This window comes from Planococcus citri, chromosome 4 (genome assembly GCF_950023065.1).
Source record: "Planococcus citri chromosome 4, ihPlaCitr1.1, whole genome shotgun sequence".
NCBI lineage: Eukaryota > Metazoa > Arthropoda > Insecta > Hemiptera > Pseudococcidae > Planococcus > Planococcus citri.
In genome coordinates this window covers 59997891-60015071 of record NC_088680.1, presented here as the reverse complement: position 1 = coordinate 60015071, position 17181 = coordinate 59997891, and the positions used below count along the sequence as shown (strand labels likewise).

At 36.1% G+C, this 17181-nt stretch overlaps 1 protein-coding gene across 1 annotated transcript; it reads left to right on the top strand.

Annotated features, from left to right (window-relative positions):
• Positions 1-4577: 4577 nt before the first annotated feature.
• On the top strand, positions 4578-16724 carry LOC135843353 (zinc finger protein 62 homolog). The gene is made up of 9 exons (XM_065361206.1): positions 4578-4824; positions 4913-5001; positions 8491-8646; positions 8813-8947; positions 9084-9278; positions 10559-10740; positions 10824-11048; positions 11312-12247; positions 14612-16724. Exons 1-9 carry the CDS (start codon positions 4745-4747, stop codon positions 16478-16480), a joined length of 3867 nt encoding a protein of 1288 aa, XP_065217278.1. The 5' UTR covers positions 4578-4744; the 3' UTR covers positions 16481-16724.
• The last annotated feature ends 457 nt before the right edge of the window (positions 16725-17181 follow it).

Here is a 17181-nt window from a genome sequence, read left to right as displayed (position 1 = left end):
GATTGTCGCGTTCGATTCGCCGGCGGATAGAACGCGAGTATCGCGTTCAAAATATCACTGCTGAATCCGCCGGCGATACGCCTACGATTTTCGCAACGAGTTTTTTCATTTTTTTCACTGCGATTTCCGCCGTCTATTCGCCCGCGATACGCCTACGATTTTTGCAACGAGATTTTTCATTTTTTTCACTGCGATTTCTGCCTTCTATTCGCCGGCGAATCGAACGCGATTTTCGCGACCGCGATTTCCGCCGGCGATTCGCGTTCGGTGTGTTTACCGGGAGATGTGTTCTTATGTTAGTACTTAAGGGCCGATTTCGCATACTTTATTGCATAAGCAGCAGGCAGAATCCTTGACTAAGATTCACACGTTGCAAGTTTACTTAATTCAAGTACATTCACTTTTAAGTACTTGATCATCTCTGATCAAATAAACTTACTTGTATTTATTATTTTTCGTCGTGAAATACATAGAATGGACAATCTGTCAATTAATTAAAAAATCAAGTTACAGTAAAAATCGCTTATTATTATAATGGTTAATGTTATAAATCGCTTTATGTTATTAAAATCGTCCAGTCCCGATCTTTTATATCTCATTACATTGAAATTCCATCGGTTATTGTAATTAGAGCATCGGATAATGTTATAATTTTTAAGTGATTTTTAAGCGTTTTTTGCATTTTTATGTACTTTTAAAATGTTTTTAACACTTTTTCACCCAGTTTTTGCCTAATTTGTTTGAAATTTCAGACTTTTTTCTGATTGACATCATTTTTTGATACTTTTTTCATAACTTTTTGAAGTTTCAACCTATTTTCAACACTTTTTCTTGCAATTTTTGCAAAATTTTAGTTCAAGGACTACATATTTAGTAAAAAATTTACCATATAAAAATTTTTGGAAAAAATCACTTTTTTGTTCAATCGGTTTGTGTTATAAGTCGCTTAATGTTATTAAAATGAGATGGAACAAACGTTATAACATTAAGCGATTTTTACTGTACTTGCAGTAGTTGCGGTTGCTTGAATTGAATAAACTAGCAGCGTGTAAACCTTGCTTATGAGCATGCATCTTCAGATCTGGAGATCTACTGAACAGAATTAGATGAAATTTGAAATATATATACTTTGAAACAATTAAAAGAAAATGTCGGAAGCGATTATCATTTGATTGAGTATTTTTCGCAGAATTTGAAATTGAAAATAAACGAAATTTGAACACTTTTCAATCATTGATAATTCCAGATCTATTCAAGTAATTAAAAATCCCATCCGACATTTTTTTCTAATTGCTTCATAGTATCTATATTTCAAATTTCATCGATTTTCGTCGGATAGATCTCGAGATCTCAACACTCGAAAATCAGGCGGACCGTGTATGCAATCGTGTATGCGAAATCGGCCCTTAATAGGTACTTATTTCTCTCATTTTTACCTATACATAATATGTAATTACAGCATTTGTTGCAAATTATATTCCACTTAATTGGCGTTATTTGATCAATTTTCTGATCAGGGATTGTTTCAATGCATGCACCCAATTTTTTGAAAATTTCGTTCAAATTCTGAGATGTTTTAGATTTATTTATTGTACTATTTTTTTGATATTTAACACAAATTTCATGATAGGTAGGTACTCATACTTTATCTAGGGTCATTTCACGTAAATTGGACCAAGAAGTGGTAGGTGGGTTCGGCGATTTTTTCGAAATTTTTCCTGTGGAAAGACCTTTCGATGGGATGACCAATGGCGCAAATCGCAGCCCTCTAGCCCATTTTTAACGGCAGCCAGGGGGTGTCAAAGTTTTCAGTGAACCTAAAATATCATCCATTTTAGCAGTGGATGACTCGATAACCGCGATACATACCAAAATGCAACTTTTTCCCGTAGTTAGTGATTTTGAAAGGCTTTTTGGTGATATGTATCATAAAAATCAGTGTTGCCACTTTTTTTCGTACGAAAAATTACCTCAGAAAGTTTCAAAACGTAGTTTTCCTGTCGTTTCGACTTTCAAAATTTCTGAAAAAAATATATTATGGACAACTTTTCATGCTGAACAACATATTACAAAATTGGGATGGTAACTTGTCGCATGCGATTTTTTGATTTAAAACACGAAAAAAAGTTTCAATTGGTAAAGTTGACCCATTTGACCCCTATTTTTACGTATCCGTTGAAACAGTTGAAAAAACTCCTTCACGCGGTGAAATTAACTCATCACAAAAAAATCAAAATTCGAAAAAAATCAAGAAATAAACAAATTTTGATTTTTTGCTGCGAGTGTGATTTTCATCATTTTTTTCATGTAGAAAGAGGTCAAAATAAGACAACTGAATATATTTAAACTTGTTTTTGATGTTTGAAATTGAAAATTGATTTTTTTTAAACTTTGAATTTTTTGTGATGAGTTCATTTTATCAAGTGAAAGGGGTTTTTCAACTTTTTCAACAGATACGTACACCTACGTAAAAACAGGGGTCAAATGGGTCAACTTTACCAATCAAAACTTTTTTTCATGTTTGAAATCAAAAAATCGCATTTTTTCGCAAACTTAAAATTTTTTTAAATTGACTTTGGGATAAGTTACCATCCCAATTTTTTAATATGTTGCTCAGCATGAAAAGTTGTCCACAATATATTTTTTTCCGAATTTTTGAGAATAGGAACGATATGAAAACTACGTTTTGAAACTTTTTGAGCCAATTTTTCGTACGAAAAAAAGTGGCAACACTGATTTTTATGATATCACCAAAAAGCCTTTCAAAACCCCTAACTATAGGGAAAAGTTCCATTTTAGTAGGTATCGTGGTTATCGAGTAATCCACCCACTGCTGAAATGGATGCTATTTTAGGTTCACTGAAAACTTTGACACCCCCTGGCTGCCGTTAAAAATGGACTAGAGGGCTGCGATTTGCGCCATTGGTCATCCCTTCGGAAGGTTTTTCCACAGGAAAAATTTCAAAAAAAATCGCTGAACCCACCTACCATTTCTTGGTCCAATTGACGTGGAATGACGTTCTAGTTTCAGCGTTTTCCACGCAATTTTTACGACATTTCAACAATTTTTTTATCGATTAGGGTGATTACTGTGCTAATTTTGCAGTTTTTATAATTGGGTTGTATAAATTGTATTTATCCAATAAAATGTATGTATATGTACCTAGTTCCTTAGAAACTTCACCCCATCCCCCCTATTCAAATATGTAAACTTGGTATGTTGAAGAATATTCTGAAAACTTTCAATACTTATACTCATGTGATAAGGTTCAGCACCTACAGCATGCAATACTTATACTTACGTATGTACGGTGTGTAATGGGGTGGAGTGGAGGTAGGGTATTTCGCCTAGTAACTGTGGAACTCATACTGAGTCTATGTAGATATGTTTGCCTATAACCTGCAGGTCACAGTGGCTAGACAAGACTAGATTGAAATTTTTATGTTGTATGAGACTCATAAACAACAATAGCTGAAGGGATGACGAATTGCATTTTTTTTTCAAAGTTTGAAAAAATCTAAAAGAGCTTATTCGTGCAGCAAAGTTCTTACATGTTTCGTCACCTCCCGACAAGGGGACCTTTCGAACAGATACACTCTTGAACGAAATCAGACTTGAATCAGAAGAGCACTCAAAATCAAAGTTTTAGACGTTGCACTTAATTTTCAAAATTTTGGTGGATTTTCGAAAATTGGAAAAAAAAGTTTGTATTATGATTTTTAGCTGTAGAAAAAATAATAGGTATGTTTTCTTCAAACAAAATGAATCAGTACGAGTAATTATTTCATTTTACTCCTCCTCTTAACACACTTCAAAAATCACCTGTTTTAGACTAGGTATTCCGAAGCTTCAAACGAGCTTTCAAATTTATCTCCAAATATTTAAAGTTGCTTAAAAGTGGTCAAAAGTTAACTTGGGCGTTTACAACTTTGGTTGGTGCTCATTGAGCATCTTCTCAGACAGTTCAAGCAATTACCGTGACATTTCGAGAGTGCTACTTCAAAATCAATTTTAGACCAATTTATGAATGGTTTTTCTCTATAAGATTCAGTCTACTTATGGTGAGTTTAACATCGACTGACTTGAACATTCTGAACCCTCCAGAGCAGTTTGAAATTTCTGAAGAAAATTGAAATCACGCTGGAGGCTATACAAAATAGTCGGGAAATGTGCATTTTCACATTTCGATAAGTTTGAAAATGTTCTTTCGCCCAGATTTTAAGACACCTCAACTTTTAATCCTTTTCCAAAATTCCATCAATTTTTGTAAAACTTGAGTGATTTTTATAATTATGCGAATTACATAACATTTTTCACTGTATTCAATATTCATGATACCTCAAGTTTAGATGAAATGTAGGAGTAGGTATTTCTTGCACTATTCAACATCGAGATTATCAGAATTTATTTTAACTTCGGGCTGCTATCGTTTCTCATTTCTGTTTGTTTTTTAAAAATACTTTTTGCATTTTTCAAACGTTGTTTTAAAAAGCTGATTTATCAAGACGAATACGTAGCGTTCCTAACTGATAACCCAGAGATATTAATATTCATTTCAGCCGATTACCCGTCTCTGTTTGAGCTCTGCTCCGTACCTAACTATAGATGAATAGATATTGTACATGTTCTGATTGCTGTAATATCTAATTAGGCCGTGACCGATGATGATTGTATTATGGTTGCATAGGTGATACAGAAAACTTCTTTTTTGTTTTATTAACTAATTTTTTGAAATAGGAATCCATGAGACGAACGCATAACATCGGCTGCTGTCATTCTGCTTCACATCAGTTTAGAGATGATCCTCCACCTGAACTTAGAAGGTATGTGAACCTGATTGAAAAACTGTTGTTGCCTATTCAGTATTTAAGTCCGCGATAATTTGTTTGCAACTGTGCATAATTTTTACAGTGAATATTGTGGAAGTGCAAGCAAAACTGAAGAACTTTCCAAGAAACATGAAGAACTATCCGAATCTGCAAAATGCGTATCTAAAACCAGTTAAGTAAATGTTACTTATTCAAATTGATTCAAAAAACTCATTAGTAAAGCCTTCTCCACAAGTTTTTTTCATCTGAAAATATTATTTGAGCATTTTTATAAACATCGATTTCGAGCGCAAAATCATGGTATGATCTTTCCAATTCTTGAAAAAATGACATCTAACCTATTAAATTGGGTAAAAATTTCACGGAAAATTCGAAATAATCCAACAAAAATGTTTCTTAAGCCGTCGTCGTCGTCGTCGTTTCCTTATAAGCGGTAGGCCTATTGGCCTGTCTGCTGCGGTGTGGAACCTGTTGAGGATGAGCCTGAGGTATCCGTGAGTTTCCTCCTTGGTCTCCCTCTGCTTCTCTTCCCCGTTGGTGTATATTGGAGGACCTGTTTTGGTGATCTTGTTTCCTCCATCCTTTTGACATGATTTCTCCAATCTTTCCTATACTGTTTTATCTTCTTCATGACTGGCTTCACTCCGAGATCTGCTGTTATTTTCTCGGATGGGACTCTGTCTCTGAGAGTCACCCCTGCCGTTCTCCTCATGAACTTCATCTCTGCTGCCATTATTCTTCTTTTATCAGATTTCTTCAGTGCCCATACCTCGCTTCCATACGTCATCATTGGTATTGCTAGGGTATTGTACACCTTCAATCTTGTTTCTTTTCGCACCTTACTGCTTCTCAGGGTCCTATTTATCAGTCCTGTGACTCTCAGGAACTTTGCAATCTTTCCACCAACATCTACTTCTCCCTGGTACGATATCGTGTTTCCCAGGTATTTGAAATTGTTGACCTGTTCAATGATTTTTCCATTTATTACAATCTTGCTTCTTACTGGCTCCTTTCCTTTGAAGGCCATTGTTTTTGTTTTCTCTGAAGATATTCTCATATCATACTTTTCTGATGTCTTTGTTAAATTATACATTGATCTCTGCAGGTCATCTTCTGTTTCGGCTAGTACTGCTTGATCATCTGCGAATAATACTGTTGATATTTCTTGCCTTCTGTCTGTCTTGATTCCGTTTGGCTTCATTTTCTGCCATTCTTTTACCATGTGATCCATGTACATGTTGAATAAAACACAAGACAGTGGGCATCCCTGGCGAACTCCTCTGTTTATTTCTGCTTGTTCTGAGAGTTTATTTCCAATTCATACTCTTATTCTAGTGTTCTTATGTATGCTGTTTATCACCTTTCGCATTTTATATGTTATCTCTTCATCTTTTAGGACTTCAAACAGTTTTTTTCTATTAACCCTATCATATGCTTTTTCCAGGTCTATAAAGCACATGTGTGTTTCTAGGTTGTATTCGATCCGTTTTTCCATCAGTAGTTTTACTGTATAACTTGCATCAGTGCATGATCTTCCTTTTCTAAATCCGTTTTGACTTTCTGACAGCTTTTCTTCTGCATGCTCTGCCAGTCGTTTAGCCAGTATTTTCACATATATCTTGTAGCAGGTGTTGAGTAGACTTATTCCTCGGTAGTTTTTCAGGTTTGACATATCGCCTTTCTTGGAACAGTGGTATTACAATTGCTGTTTTGAAATCTTCAGGTACCCTTTCTTCTTGGTACATCCTATTTAGGAATTCCAGAAGTCTTCTTTTAAATTCGCCACTTGCATATTTGTACAATTCTATTGGTATGCCATCTTCTCCTGGAGCTTTTGCATTTTCTGCTGTTCTCAAAGCTTCTTGAAGCTCTTTAATTGAAATTCTGTCTTCTGTTTCTCCAATTTCATCTTCTATCTTTGTATCTTGTGCATTTTCATCACTCCAGAGTTCTTCAAAATATTCCTTTGCATCATTGATTTTAATCTTTGGCAAACCCACTCTTTCGTTAAAATTTGTGTCAATTCTTCTTATGATCTTGTACACCTTTGGCCGTAACTTGTATGTGTCATGCTCCAGGAATGTGATGAAATTTTCCCAGCTCTCTCTCTGTAATTTCCTGGACTTTCTCTTGACTTTTGCCGACTGTTTTTGATATTCTTCACCATCAACCTCGCTTTTTGTGCTCATGAATTTTCTGAATGCCTGTCTTTTCTTTTGTATGAGTTCTTGGATTTCGTTGTCCCAATTCTTTATTCGCTTTGCCCCAATTCTGCAAGGAACCATTCCTAAGCTTTCTTTTGCCGCTTTTGTCACAATGGATTTGATATTTTTCCATTCTTCTTCTATGTCCTGGCTTGCTGGTATCTCTTGACTAATGATGTTCATCCGTCTTTGGTACAGCCATTGGTTGGTTGGGTCATCCAGGGCTCTTGTGTTGATCTTCTTTTCATTTTTCCTTGCTGGTATTCTTGTTGTTTCCATTCTCATTACTCCTTGAACAAAATGATGGTCAGTGCCTATTTCTAGGCCTCTGTATGTTCTTACATTCAAGAATTTCTTTGCGGCATTTTCATTGGCTATGAAATGGTCGATCATTGAGCTTTGTCCTCTTGTATTGCTCCATGTCATCTTGTGATCTTTCTTGTGTTGATAGAATGTGTTCATGATTCTTAATCCGTTAAAAGTGCAAAAATCTGTCAGTCTCTTCCCATTTGTATTCATTCCTTCTGTTCCATACATACCAGTTACTGTCTTTACACCCTTATCTCCTACCTGAGCATTCAAGTCTTCTGCTATTACCAATTTATCTTCTGGATTTACTGCTTGTACTGCCCTCTGTAGTTGCTCGTAGAACTCTTCGCTTTGTTCCTCTCTTCCCTCTTCTGGTGCATATACTCTGATTATTGTAAGAAAGTCTTTTTTCAATCTCATCCTTGCTGATACAATTCTTTCATGCCATATGTTGTATGAGTCGATGTTTTTGCGGTGTTTATTATGTATGTGTAACATCACTCTGCCTGCAGCTCTGGTTTTCTTGTTGACTCCACTGTAGATAACGATGTAATTTCCAGATTCGATTGTTCCACTTCCTTTCTTCTTTGTTTCAGACATCACAGCAAAGTCTATATTTCTGCTGCTTAGAATTCCATTTATTTCTACTTCCTTGGCTGCATATCCTCTTACATTCCAGTTTCCGAATTTGTATTTCCTTTCGTTAGCGTGCGTTTTTATTTTAACCAGGGGTTCACCTCCGCCTGGGATCCCATAGTTCCATCCATTTCCTGTTGTTTGTGAGTTTTGAGTAAGGTTGAATTTCGTCTGACTTGGTTACCAGCCATGCCAGATATATCACGGTGATAGGGCTGCTATCTAGGCCTCCGCGCTTGCCTGGTCCTCTTTTAGTCGCCTTTTACGACAGGCAGAGGGTACCATAAGGATATTCTTGACCCGTCCCTACACGGGGGATGTTTCTTAAGCAGTTTTTGAATTTATGTCAGGTACCATACAACATTGTACCATGATTTTCATGATTACCTACTACACAGAAATGGGTTTAGAAAATCGCGCTCTTGTTTTGTGCTCGAAACTTGTGTAATAGTTCAATGTCAACTTTGAAATCACACTTACACACTTGAGAATTTCTATTTCTGTTTTTCAGTTGCGCTCCTAGAATCTGTCGAAAAGGTTGCCGAAGGTGGTTGCTCTATAGGTTTGAGTATGCCTTCGCTAGAAATATCGAGCCATGATCTGCATCGTTCAGAGGAGCAACTTGAACAATTTTCTGGCGAAGGTTGTAGTAGAAACATAACACAAGGTACCTAAATCATGATTCGTATGTAGTTTTTCATTATTTTCATCAAAGCTTTGATTCGAAAATTTGAAAAATAATGTTCAACTTGAAGAGAGAAAAGAAACCTATGGATTTTTTTCCCTCCTGAGAAGAAACAACTTTGGAGCTCATAAATTCATTTGGTTTTCAGCTTCGTTCGCTGAACTTTTTGAAAAAGTTACTGAAGATTATTATCGCTCTGCGAAGTTGTTCAGGCTTCCCCTAGAAATATCGAGCGACGATCATCATAATTCGGAGGAACAACTTGAACAGTTTTCTGATGGAGGTTGGTAATTTCATAACATTTTCATTTTTCAGTAAAACCGTGGGTTCTGGGACCAGTTATTTTCAATTTAAACGCAAAATAATATTAGGTAGAAATGGGAGAACTTTAGGCTCTTACGAATAATTTTGTTTTTCAGTTGCACTTGTAGAAACTGCTCAAAATATTGCCAAAGATGCTCCCAACACAAACATTGCACCGATTGAAACTTCCACGAACACTCATATTGCTGAAAATGCTTCCAATACAAATTTCATCACGCTCGTACCTTGCGTAGAAGACCCGAACAACATCCTTTATAATGCGGATGCACCACCTGCACAATATTTTCAAGGTTTGTGTACGATCTAGCGATAAGAACATTTTTTCAGTAGTATAAGGTCAGAGGCGTACCGAACGAGGGGCGTGTTTGTTAAAATTTGGGCATCAAGTTGGAAAAAATTTAATGACTTGAAAAATTCGTTGTGATGTAGAAGAGCAATCTCAATAACCATCTAAAGAGATGTAAGTAGGTTCTTGGTGAAGCTTGTTAGATAGAATGATTCTGCTCAAAAAAAAAAAAGCATGAAAAACTTGACTCGTAAACTCGTATGATTTTGTCAGGAGGCATCATGCCTTGCGACATTACGTGTTGCATCCTATAATATCTGTCTATATGTCTATGTGTATAATTACTCATAAATGAGATACCTCTACTAAAGGTGGGAGCGACTCGATCATCTAAGAGATGGAAGATGCGAGCATCAAGCCATCGAGATCGAGCAGCTCTCACTTCTTCTATGCAATTGCTCTCGCTATGTAAATATCTTCTTTAAGGTTAAGATAGGGGACTTTGTGTATGTCCATTCGCAGTGGGTGCTACTTTGCTGAATATAGCTAAGTGCATTCTTCGAGCCTGATCAACTCGCGGAAGCCCAGCTCCGATTCCAATATTCGTGTGCGTTTTATTAGAAATTATCAAATAATTCCTTCATAAAAGGATTATTCAGTATTTATATTTTATCGGTTTAATTAATTAATACAACCCACGGGCTTATTCGTTATGCTTCTCGCGAACGCGTCAGCTATAACAAACCTGGTGTCGTAAGTAAAATAGTCATTATTTGTTATTTACTTACGTATATTATGTACAGCATCATAATTTATTATAAGGTACAATTAGTTAGCATTATCATTGTGTGTAATTTTAGGGTGTGTATTTTAATTATATCGAATACACGGAGTCAGACATAAGTGTTGGTCTCGTCTTAATTTATTTATTTACCTCCGAACGCCGTAAATAGGTTAATTCAGGAATCATCCCTTATCTCTCACTCTAGTACCCATTTGATCCTCATGGTCAAATGGGCCTAATTTTGTAAGTGTTAGAAGTAGTTAATAGTCCGATTTAGCTATCCAAGGCATCCAGGAAAGATTGGATTAAAGCCCCAATCTTACAAGATCTATCTTCTTTACATTGGCACCTGTCAAGTTGAATTTATTCCCCTAGGTGTTGATGTTATTCCTCATTGATCTATCCTATTAATTATTATCTATCTTTTTACAATTTCATAGTATTATAACTTATAAGATGTACCTACTTCATTTTAAAATTTTCACGAAATCGTTTTCTAGATCCCACCCCAAAAGATTCACAAAGCTGTTTCTCTGATCCGATGAAACCGACCAATGACGTATACTTGATCACACTCAACGGACAGTTTGTTAAAGCACATGATGGGCAAACACTATGGATTGAACAAGCACAAGCGACAACCCAACACCCACATTGTAGCGATGAGCTAAATGTGTGCCAGGTTAGAGAATAACTGGTATGGTTTCAATCTGCTTTAGGCCAATTACATTTTTAGCACAACAGTAGTTATGTTGAACATTTTAGCGCAATGAGCAGGCAGCCGATTCTTCAGCTGAGTGCTCAATACGCCGAGAAAATGGTGGCGAAGGCTGGATTTCTCGCTCTGTGGAAATGAAAAAAGAACTTCCTAGCGTAGCTACCATGATAGAAACCTCGGACAAAGTTCCAAAAAAGGTACCTGCGGAAAAGAAAAAAGAACTTCCCAGTGTAGCTACTATGATAGAAACCTTGGACAGTGTTCCAAAAAAGGTTAGTAGGTACCTACCTTTACCTACATTTTAGCGTAGTCCTTAACTATGTACAAGGCAAAAAAGAATTTGCGATTTCTTCTTCTCCCAACCCTCAAAGAAGTGATCTCTGATGAAAAAATAATTCTCTGTCTGTCATTTTTTCCATTTTTATTATACAAATTTTTTAAAACTTCAACTTGCGCTAATAAGTAATCATTTTTTTCAAAAAACACTTTATTGAAATGACTATTAAATCAATTATTCAATCGTTTTTTTCAACAGGTACGAGGAGTATTGATGCAAGATTCACCTTCACACTGTTGCGATTTTTGTGATGCAACGTTTTCTGATGAACATGCTCGGACAAGACACCAGGGAGAACATATTTTGAAGCTGTATCACTGCCGAAAGTGTGGTAAACAGTTTCCTTTCAAATCCTTCCTCATGAAACATCAAGCAACTCATAGTGAAGAGAGACCCTACAAATGCGGTATTTGTGACAGACGATACAAATACGCTGAAACTAAATTGCATCATGAACGATATGTGCATAAGGTAGTCGCTTGTTTTGAGTGTTCTGTTTGCGGGGAAAAGTTTCTCTATGAGCAGTCTCTCATTAGCCACCTGCGAATTCATTCTTCAAGTGGGTGCTCAAAACGCCAAGAAAATGGTGGTAGGGGCCGGATTTCTCGCTCTGTGGAAAAGAAAAAAGGACTTCCTAGCGTAGCTACCATGACAGAAAACTGGGACAAAGTTCCAAAAAAGGTGCCTGCGGAAAAGAAAAAAGAACTTCTTAGCATAGCTCACATGATAGAAACCTCGGACAAAGTTCCAAAAAAGGAACCTGCGAAAAAGAAAAATGAACTTCCTAATGCAGCTACCATGACAAAAACCTCGGACAAAGTTCCAAAAAAGATACCTGCGGAAAAGAAAAAAGAACTTCGTAATGTAGCTACCATGACAGAAACCTCGGACAAATTTCCAAAAAAGGTACCTGTGAAAAAGAAAAAAGAACTTCCTAATGCAGCTACCATGACAAAAACCTCGGACCAAGTTCCAAAAAAGATACCTGCGGAAAAGAAAAAAGAACTTCTTAGCATAGCTCCCATGATAGAAACCTCATCGGACAAAGTTCCAAAAAAGGTACCTGCAAAAAAGAAAAAAGAACTTCTTAGCATAGCTCCTATGATAGAAACCTCGCACAGTGTTCCAAAAAAGGTTAGTACCTACCTTTACCTGCATTTTAGCGTAATCCTTAACTATGCACAAGGCAAAAAAAAATTGCGATTTCTTCTGCTCCCAACCCTCAAAGTAGTGATCTCTGATGAAAAAATAATTTCCTATCTTTTATTTTTTCCATTTTTGAAAAATTCAGGCTGCGGTGGGCCTCTCAATTTGAAATTTTTTTAAAAATTCAACTTCAAAGAAAAATTTTTTAAATTCTCAAAATTTCAAGTTCCAACACCCATAAAAAGTCTCTTTTGAGTAAAATGAACTCTCATGATATACATATCAGGCTCCTTTTATGATATTTATTACTTTTTGATAAATGATGTTTTGATGTTTTTGTGATGGTGCCGTATCTAGCGGTGGGGTGGGGGGAGGCAAGGCAGGTCAACTTGTCCCCTATTGCTTAAAATAATTGGAATAATGAGTTGGAAAAAATTATAAGTGCCTAAGTTGGAAAAATTGTGATTTTTTGATAAATTACAGAACTGGTTGGTGAACAATAGAATACATATATGAATGTACAGTTGAAAAATTTCAATCTAAACTGGAAAATTTTGTCTAGGACCAGCTGAGCAAATCGGCAAAGAGACCACTTTTTTTGGAACTTGAATTACACATTTTTGAAAGATTTTACCCACGCTTTGATCACGTCTAAATAGTTATCTAATTTTGAGTTTCTCCATCGAGAACATATCAGCTATTTTAAGTTTTGAAAATATCAAAGGCAGAAAAATCAATAAAAAAAAGTAATGGGTAGGTACTACATAATTCATTTCTTGATAAATGAAATTTTTGGAAACTTCTGCTCTCACTTTGTTCGCGTCTTTTTGTTTATCTTTTTCAAAATTGAACTTTTGAATATCCATAAAAAATTTTTGAATCAATAAACTTCTCTCATTAAAATAAATCTCTTTCTCAAAACACAAATTTTTGGAAGCTTCTGCCCTAGGTAGAAATTTATGAAAAAAAGTTATTCAAAGTCGAAAATTTCAAAGCCGTCCCAAAAAACTTCTCGCTTAAAAAACATTGTCCTTCTTCCCCCCCCCCAAAAAAAATCAACTCAAGAACTTTTTTTTAGACAAACTGAGAGCCAGTTGGGAAGTTTGTGGGTACTTAGCTGGGAATTTCTGGCCTACTCCCTTCTCCTCCCACGACTCCGAGTGATGAGTACGGACCCAAAATCTGTTCTCAGAAGCTATTGAATTTCAAATACACCAAGTTTACTCTGCCCATTATTTTTCTAGTACATAGGTATACATTTTTTAAAAATTCAACTTGCGCTAATGAAGATTTTTAAAAAACTCTTTATCAATAGTACCATTGAATTATTAAACTGCTAGTATGCATGTGAACATATCGCACCTCGGGAGTAATAAGGTCACATCTCAAAAAAGTGAAATTTTACAGGAGAGTTAATTTTCTTTTTTTGAAAAACTTGATTCATTATTTTCATCAACTTATAATTAATTGTGAGGAATGAATAGCACCTCATTTTAAAGATCTGGTATCCTACCTTCATTTAGCATAAGAACACTTTGAAAAATAAAATTTTAAAGAGGAAATATTTCAATGTTTGGAAAACATTTTGAGTTATAACCTTTCATTAAAGTTGATGTGGAGGCGAAAGGAAGCGTCCAAAAAAAATTTACGACAACGAAGTTGTAGAGAACCAATCGACATGATGTCGTTAGTTTTTTTCTAGAGTGCTTAGTTTTTGAGTTTTTCCCAAAAAACTAAAATTTCATGATATGTGCAAAATCATTTTTCTGAAAAGTGATCAATTTAAAAAAAATTTTCCATTTGGTACAAACCAATAAAAAATGCACTCCTTGCGACTATTTCTAACTGACAAACATTCAAAACAATCAAAACTATTTGTTAACACTTTGTATGTACGAAATTTGCTGAAAAAAGGTGGAGTTTTTTGAGATGTACCCTTATAACTCCAAACAACTTGCAATGTTGTTGGGATTTTGAGTTAGGCCATTTGCGTTTTTTACAAGATGTAGATAATGTACCCAACTCAAAGTGTTATTTTTGGTTGAGGGGGGTCATACAAACCCCAAAAATTCAAAAACGTCAAAATCAATTTTTTTTGAGATGTGACCTTAAGTATTACTCCTGAGGTGCGATATTTGCATCAACATATCAGTAATGACCAAAAACAATTAATTTTAGGCGGGCCTTGATAGGAAAATAACATTTTTCGGCTTTAGATATTTTTCTAAATCTCTAATGGAAAAGGAATATTTATTTTTCCATACAAGCTGCATAATCATTCAAAAGAACAGGACTTGTCACTTGCAAAATGATAACAAATACAAAATTAATTCAATCTTTTTTTTCCTGCAGGTACAAGGAGTATTGATGCAACATTTGCCTCCTTACTGTTGCAATATTTGTGATGAAACGTTTTCCGATAAATGTTATTGGATGAAACACCAGCAAGACCATTTAAAGAAGTTTCGCTGCATAAAATGTAAAAAATGGTTTGCTAGAAAACATCACCTCATTAAACATCAAACCACTCACAGTGAAAATAGACCCCACAAATGCGGTATTTGTGACAAACGATTCAAATACGCTGAAACTAAATTAAAGCATGAACGATTTATGCATATGGAAGTCGCTTGTTGTGAGTGTGCTGCTTGCGGGAAAATGTTTCCCAATAAAGATTCTCTCATTTGCCACCTGCGAGTTCATTCTGGTCAAAAACTGTTCCATAGCCAAACCAGTGGTACAATCTTTCCTACGAAATCAAATCGTATTAGAAATCAAGGGGTGCATAGTAAAGAAAAAAGCTTGAAATGCCGCATATGCAACCAGCTATTCAAATACCAATATAATAAGGCATGGCACGAACGTTTACATGTGGAGGGTCCTCGTTTTGAATGTACCTTATGTGGCAAGAAATATCGCCAAAAACATGGTCTAACCTATCACATATCCAAACAGGTTTGCAATAAGTCACCGAAGGAATATTTACACGCGGAGGGTCCTCGTTTTGAATGCGCCGTATGTGGCAAGAAATATCGCCAGAAACATGATCTAGCCAAACATTTATCCAAACAGGTTTGCAGTAAGTCAGCGCAGGAACGTTTACATGTGGAAGGTCCTAGTTTTGAATGCACCTTATGTGGCAAGAAATATCGCCAAAAACATGGTCTAACCTATCACATATCCAAACAGGTTTGCACTAAGTCAGCGCAGGAATGTTTACACGCGGAGGGTCCTCGTTTTGAATGCGCCATATGTGGCAAGAAATATCGTGAGAAACGTAATCTAGCCAAACACTTATCCAAACAGGTTTGCAGTAAGTCAGCGCAGGAACGTTTACATGTGGAGGGTATCCGTTTCGAAACCGCCTTAAGCGGCAAGAAATATCGCCGGAAAAACGATCTAGCCTGTCACATACTCAAACAAAAAGATGGTAAATGTGATTGGGTGAGACATCAGCAAAAACATTCGAAGCAGTTTCACTGTCAAAAGTGTGGCAAACATTATGCTTTCAAATCCCGCCTCATTAGACATCAGAGTAAACATAGTGAAAAGAGACCCTACAAATGTGACATTTGTGGCACAAGATTCAAGCACAACAACACTAAATTACGTCACGAACGCTATACTCATTCGGAAGTCACTTGTTTTGAGTGTGCTGTTTGCGGGAAAAAGTTTAACCATAAAAGTTCCATCATTCTCCACCTGCGAGTGCATTCTGGTCAAAAACCATTTCATTGCCAAACCTGTGGTACAAGATTTTGTATGAAAATAGATCTTGTTAGACATCAAAATGTGCATAGTGAAGAAAAAAAATTCAAATGCCGCGTATGCGACAAGCTATTCAAATACCATCGATCTAAGACAAGGCATGAACGCTTACATGTGGAGGATCCTCGTTTTGAATGCGCTTTATGCGGCAAGAAATATCGCCAGAAACATGGTCTAGCCTATCACATATTATTCAATCACAAAGACTGTAAAGTGATGCATGAACCTTTACTTGTGAAGATCCCTCGATGCCCTCGTTTTGAATGCGTCTTCTGCGGTAAGAAATTTCGCCAGAAAGAGGGTCTAGCCTATCACACATCCAAACAGGTTTGCAGTAAGTCAGCACAGGAACATTTACATGTGAAGGGCCCTCGTTTTGAATGCGCCCTATGCGGCAAGAAATATCGCAAGAAATATGGTCTTGCCTATCATATATCACATAATTGCAGTTAGATTTCAATAATCTGTATCAACATTTGTACAGATTCAAATTCGGATTTTTATTTGTGTTTTGTGTTTTTCAGTTCTTGTTTAGCGTTGGCAAAAGAGTGGAAAAATTGTTTCCAATTTTTTGTATATTGCTGTGTTAGACATATGTATTTGTATGTGCTCTTATTTTAGGTACTTGTTTCTTTCGTTTTTACCTATACATAATACCTACAGTAATTTTTGGCAGATTATATTCCACTTCAATGGCGTTTGATCAGTTTTTGGGGATTGTTTCAACATGTACCCAATTTTCTATAACGTCAATTAGATCAAGAAGTGGTAGGGGGGGTTCGGCGATTTTTTGAAATTTTTTTGTGGAAAGACCTTTTGAAGGGATGACCAAGGGCGCAAATCGCAGCCCGCTTTCTCATTTTTAACGGCAGCCGGGGGGTGTCAAAGTTTTCAGTGAACCAAAATTATCATCCATTTCAGCAGTGGACTACTCGATAACCGCGATACCTACCAAAATGGAACATTTTTCCATAGTTAGGGGTTTTGAAAAGCTTTTTGTTGATATCATAAAAATCACGAAATGGCCGGAAGATGTGGATTTTCATATTTTGATAAGTTTTTACCAAAATTCCATAAATTTTTGGAAAATTTAAGTGGTTCTTAATATGCGAATTAGGTACATTACCTTTTTCACTGTATTCGTGATACCTCAA

Bases quoted from the DNA above. Each gene is read 5' to 3' on its own strand.
- LOC135843353 (XM_065361206.1), top strand. From the start codon at position 4,745: ATGAGACGAACGCATAACATCGGCTGCTGTCATTCTGCTTCACATCAG. The intron at 8,647-8,812 runs GTACCTAAATCA...TTTGGTTTTCAG, and splicing joins TAGTAGAAACATAACACAAG to CTTCGTTCGCTGAACTTTTT. The intron at 12,248-14,611 runs GTTAGTACCTAC...TTTTTCCTGCAG, and splicing joins CGCACAGTGTTCCAAAAAAG to GTACAAGGAGTATTGATGCA.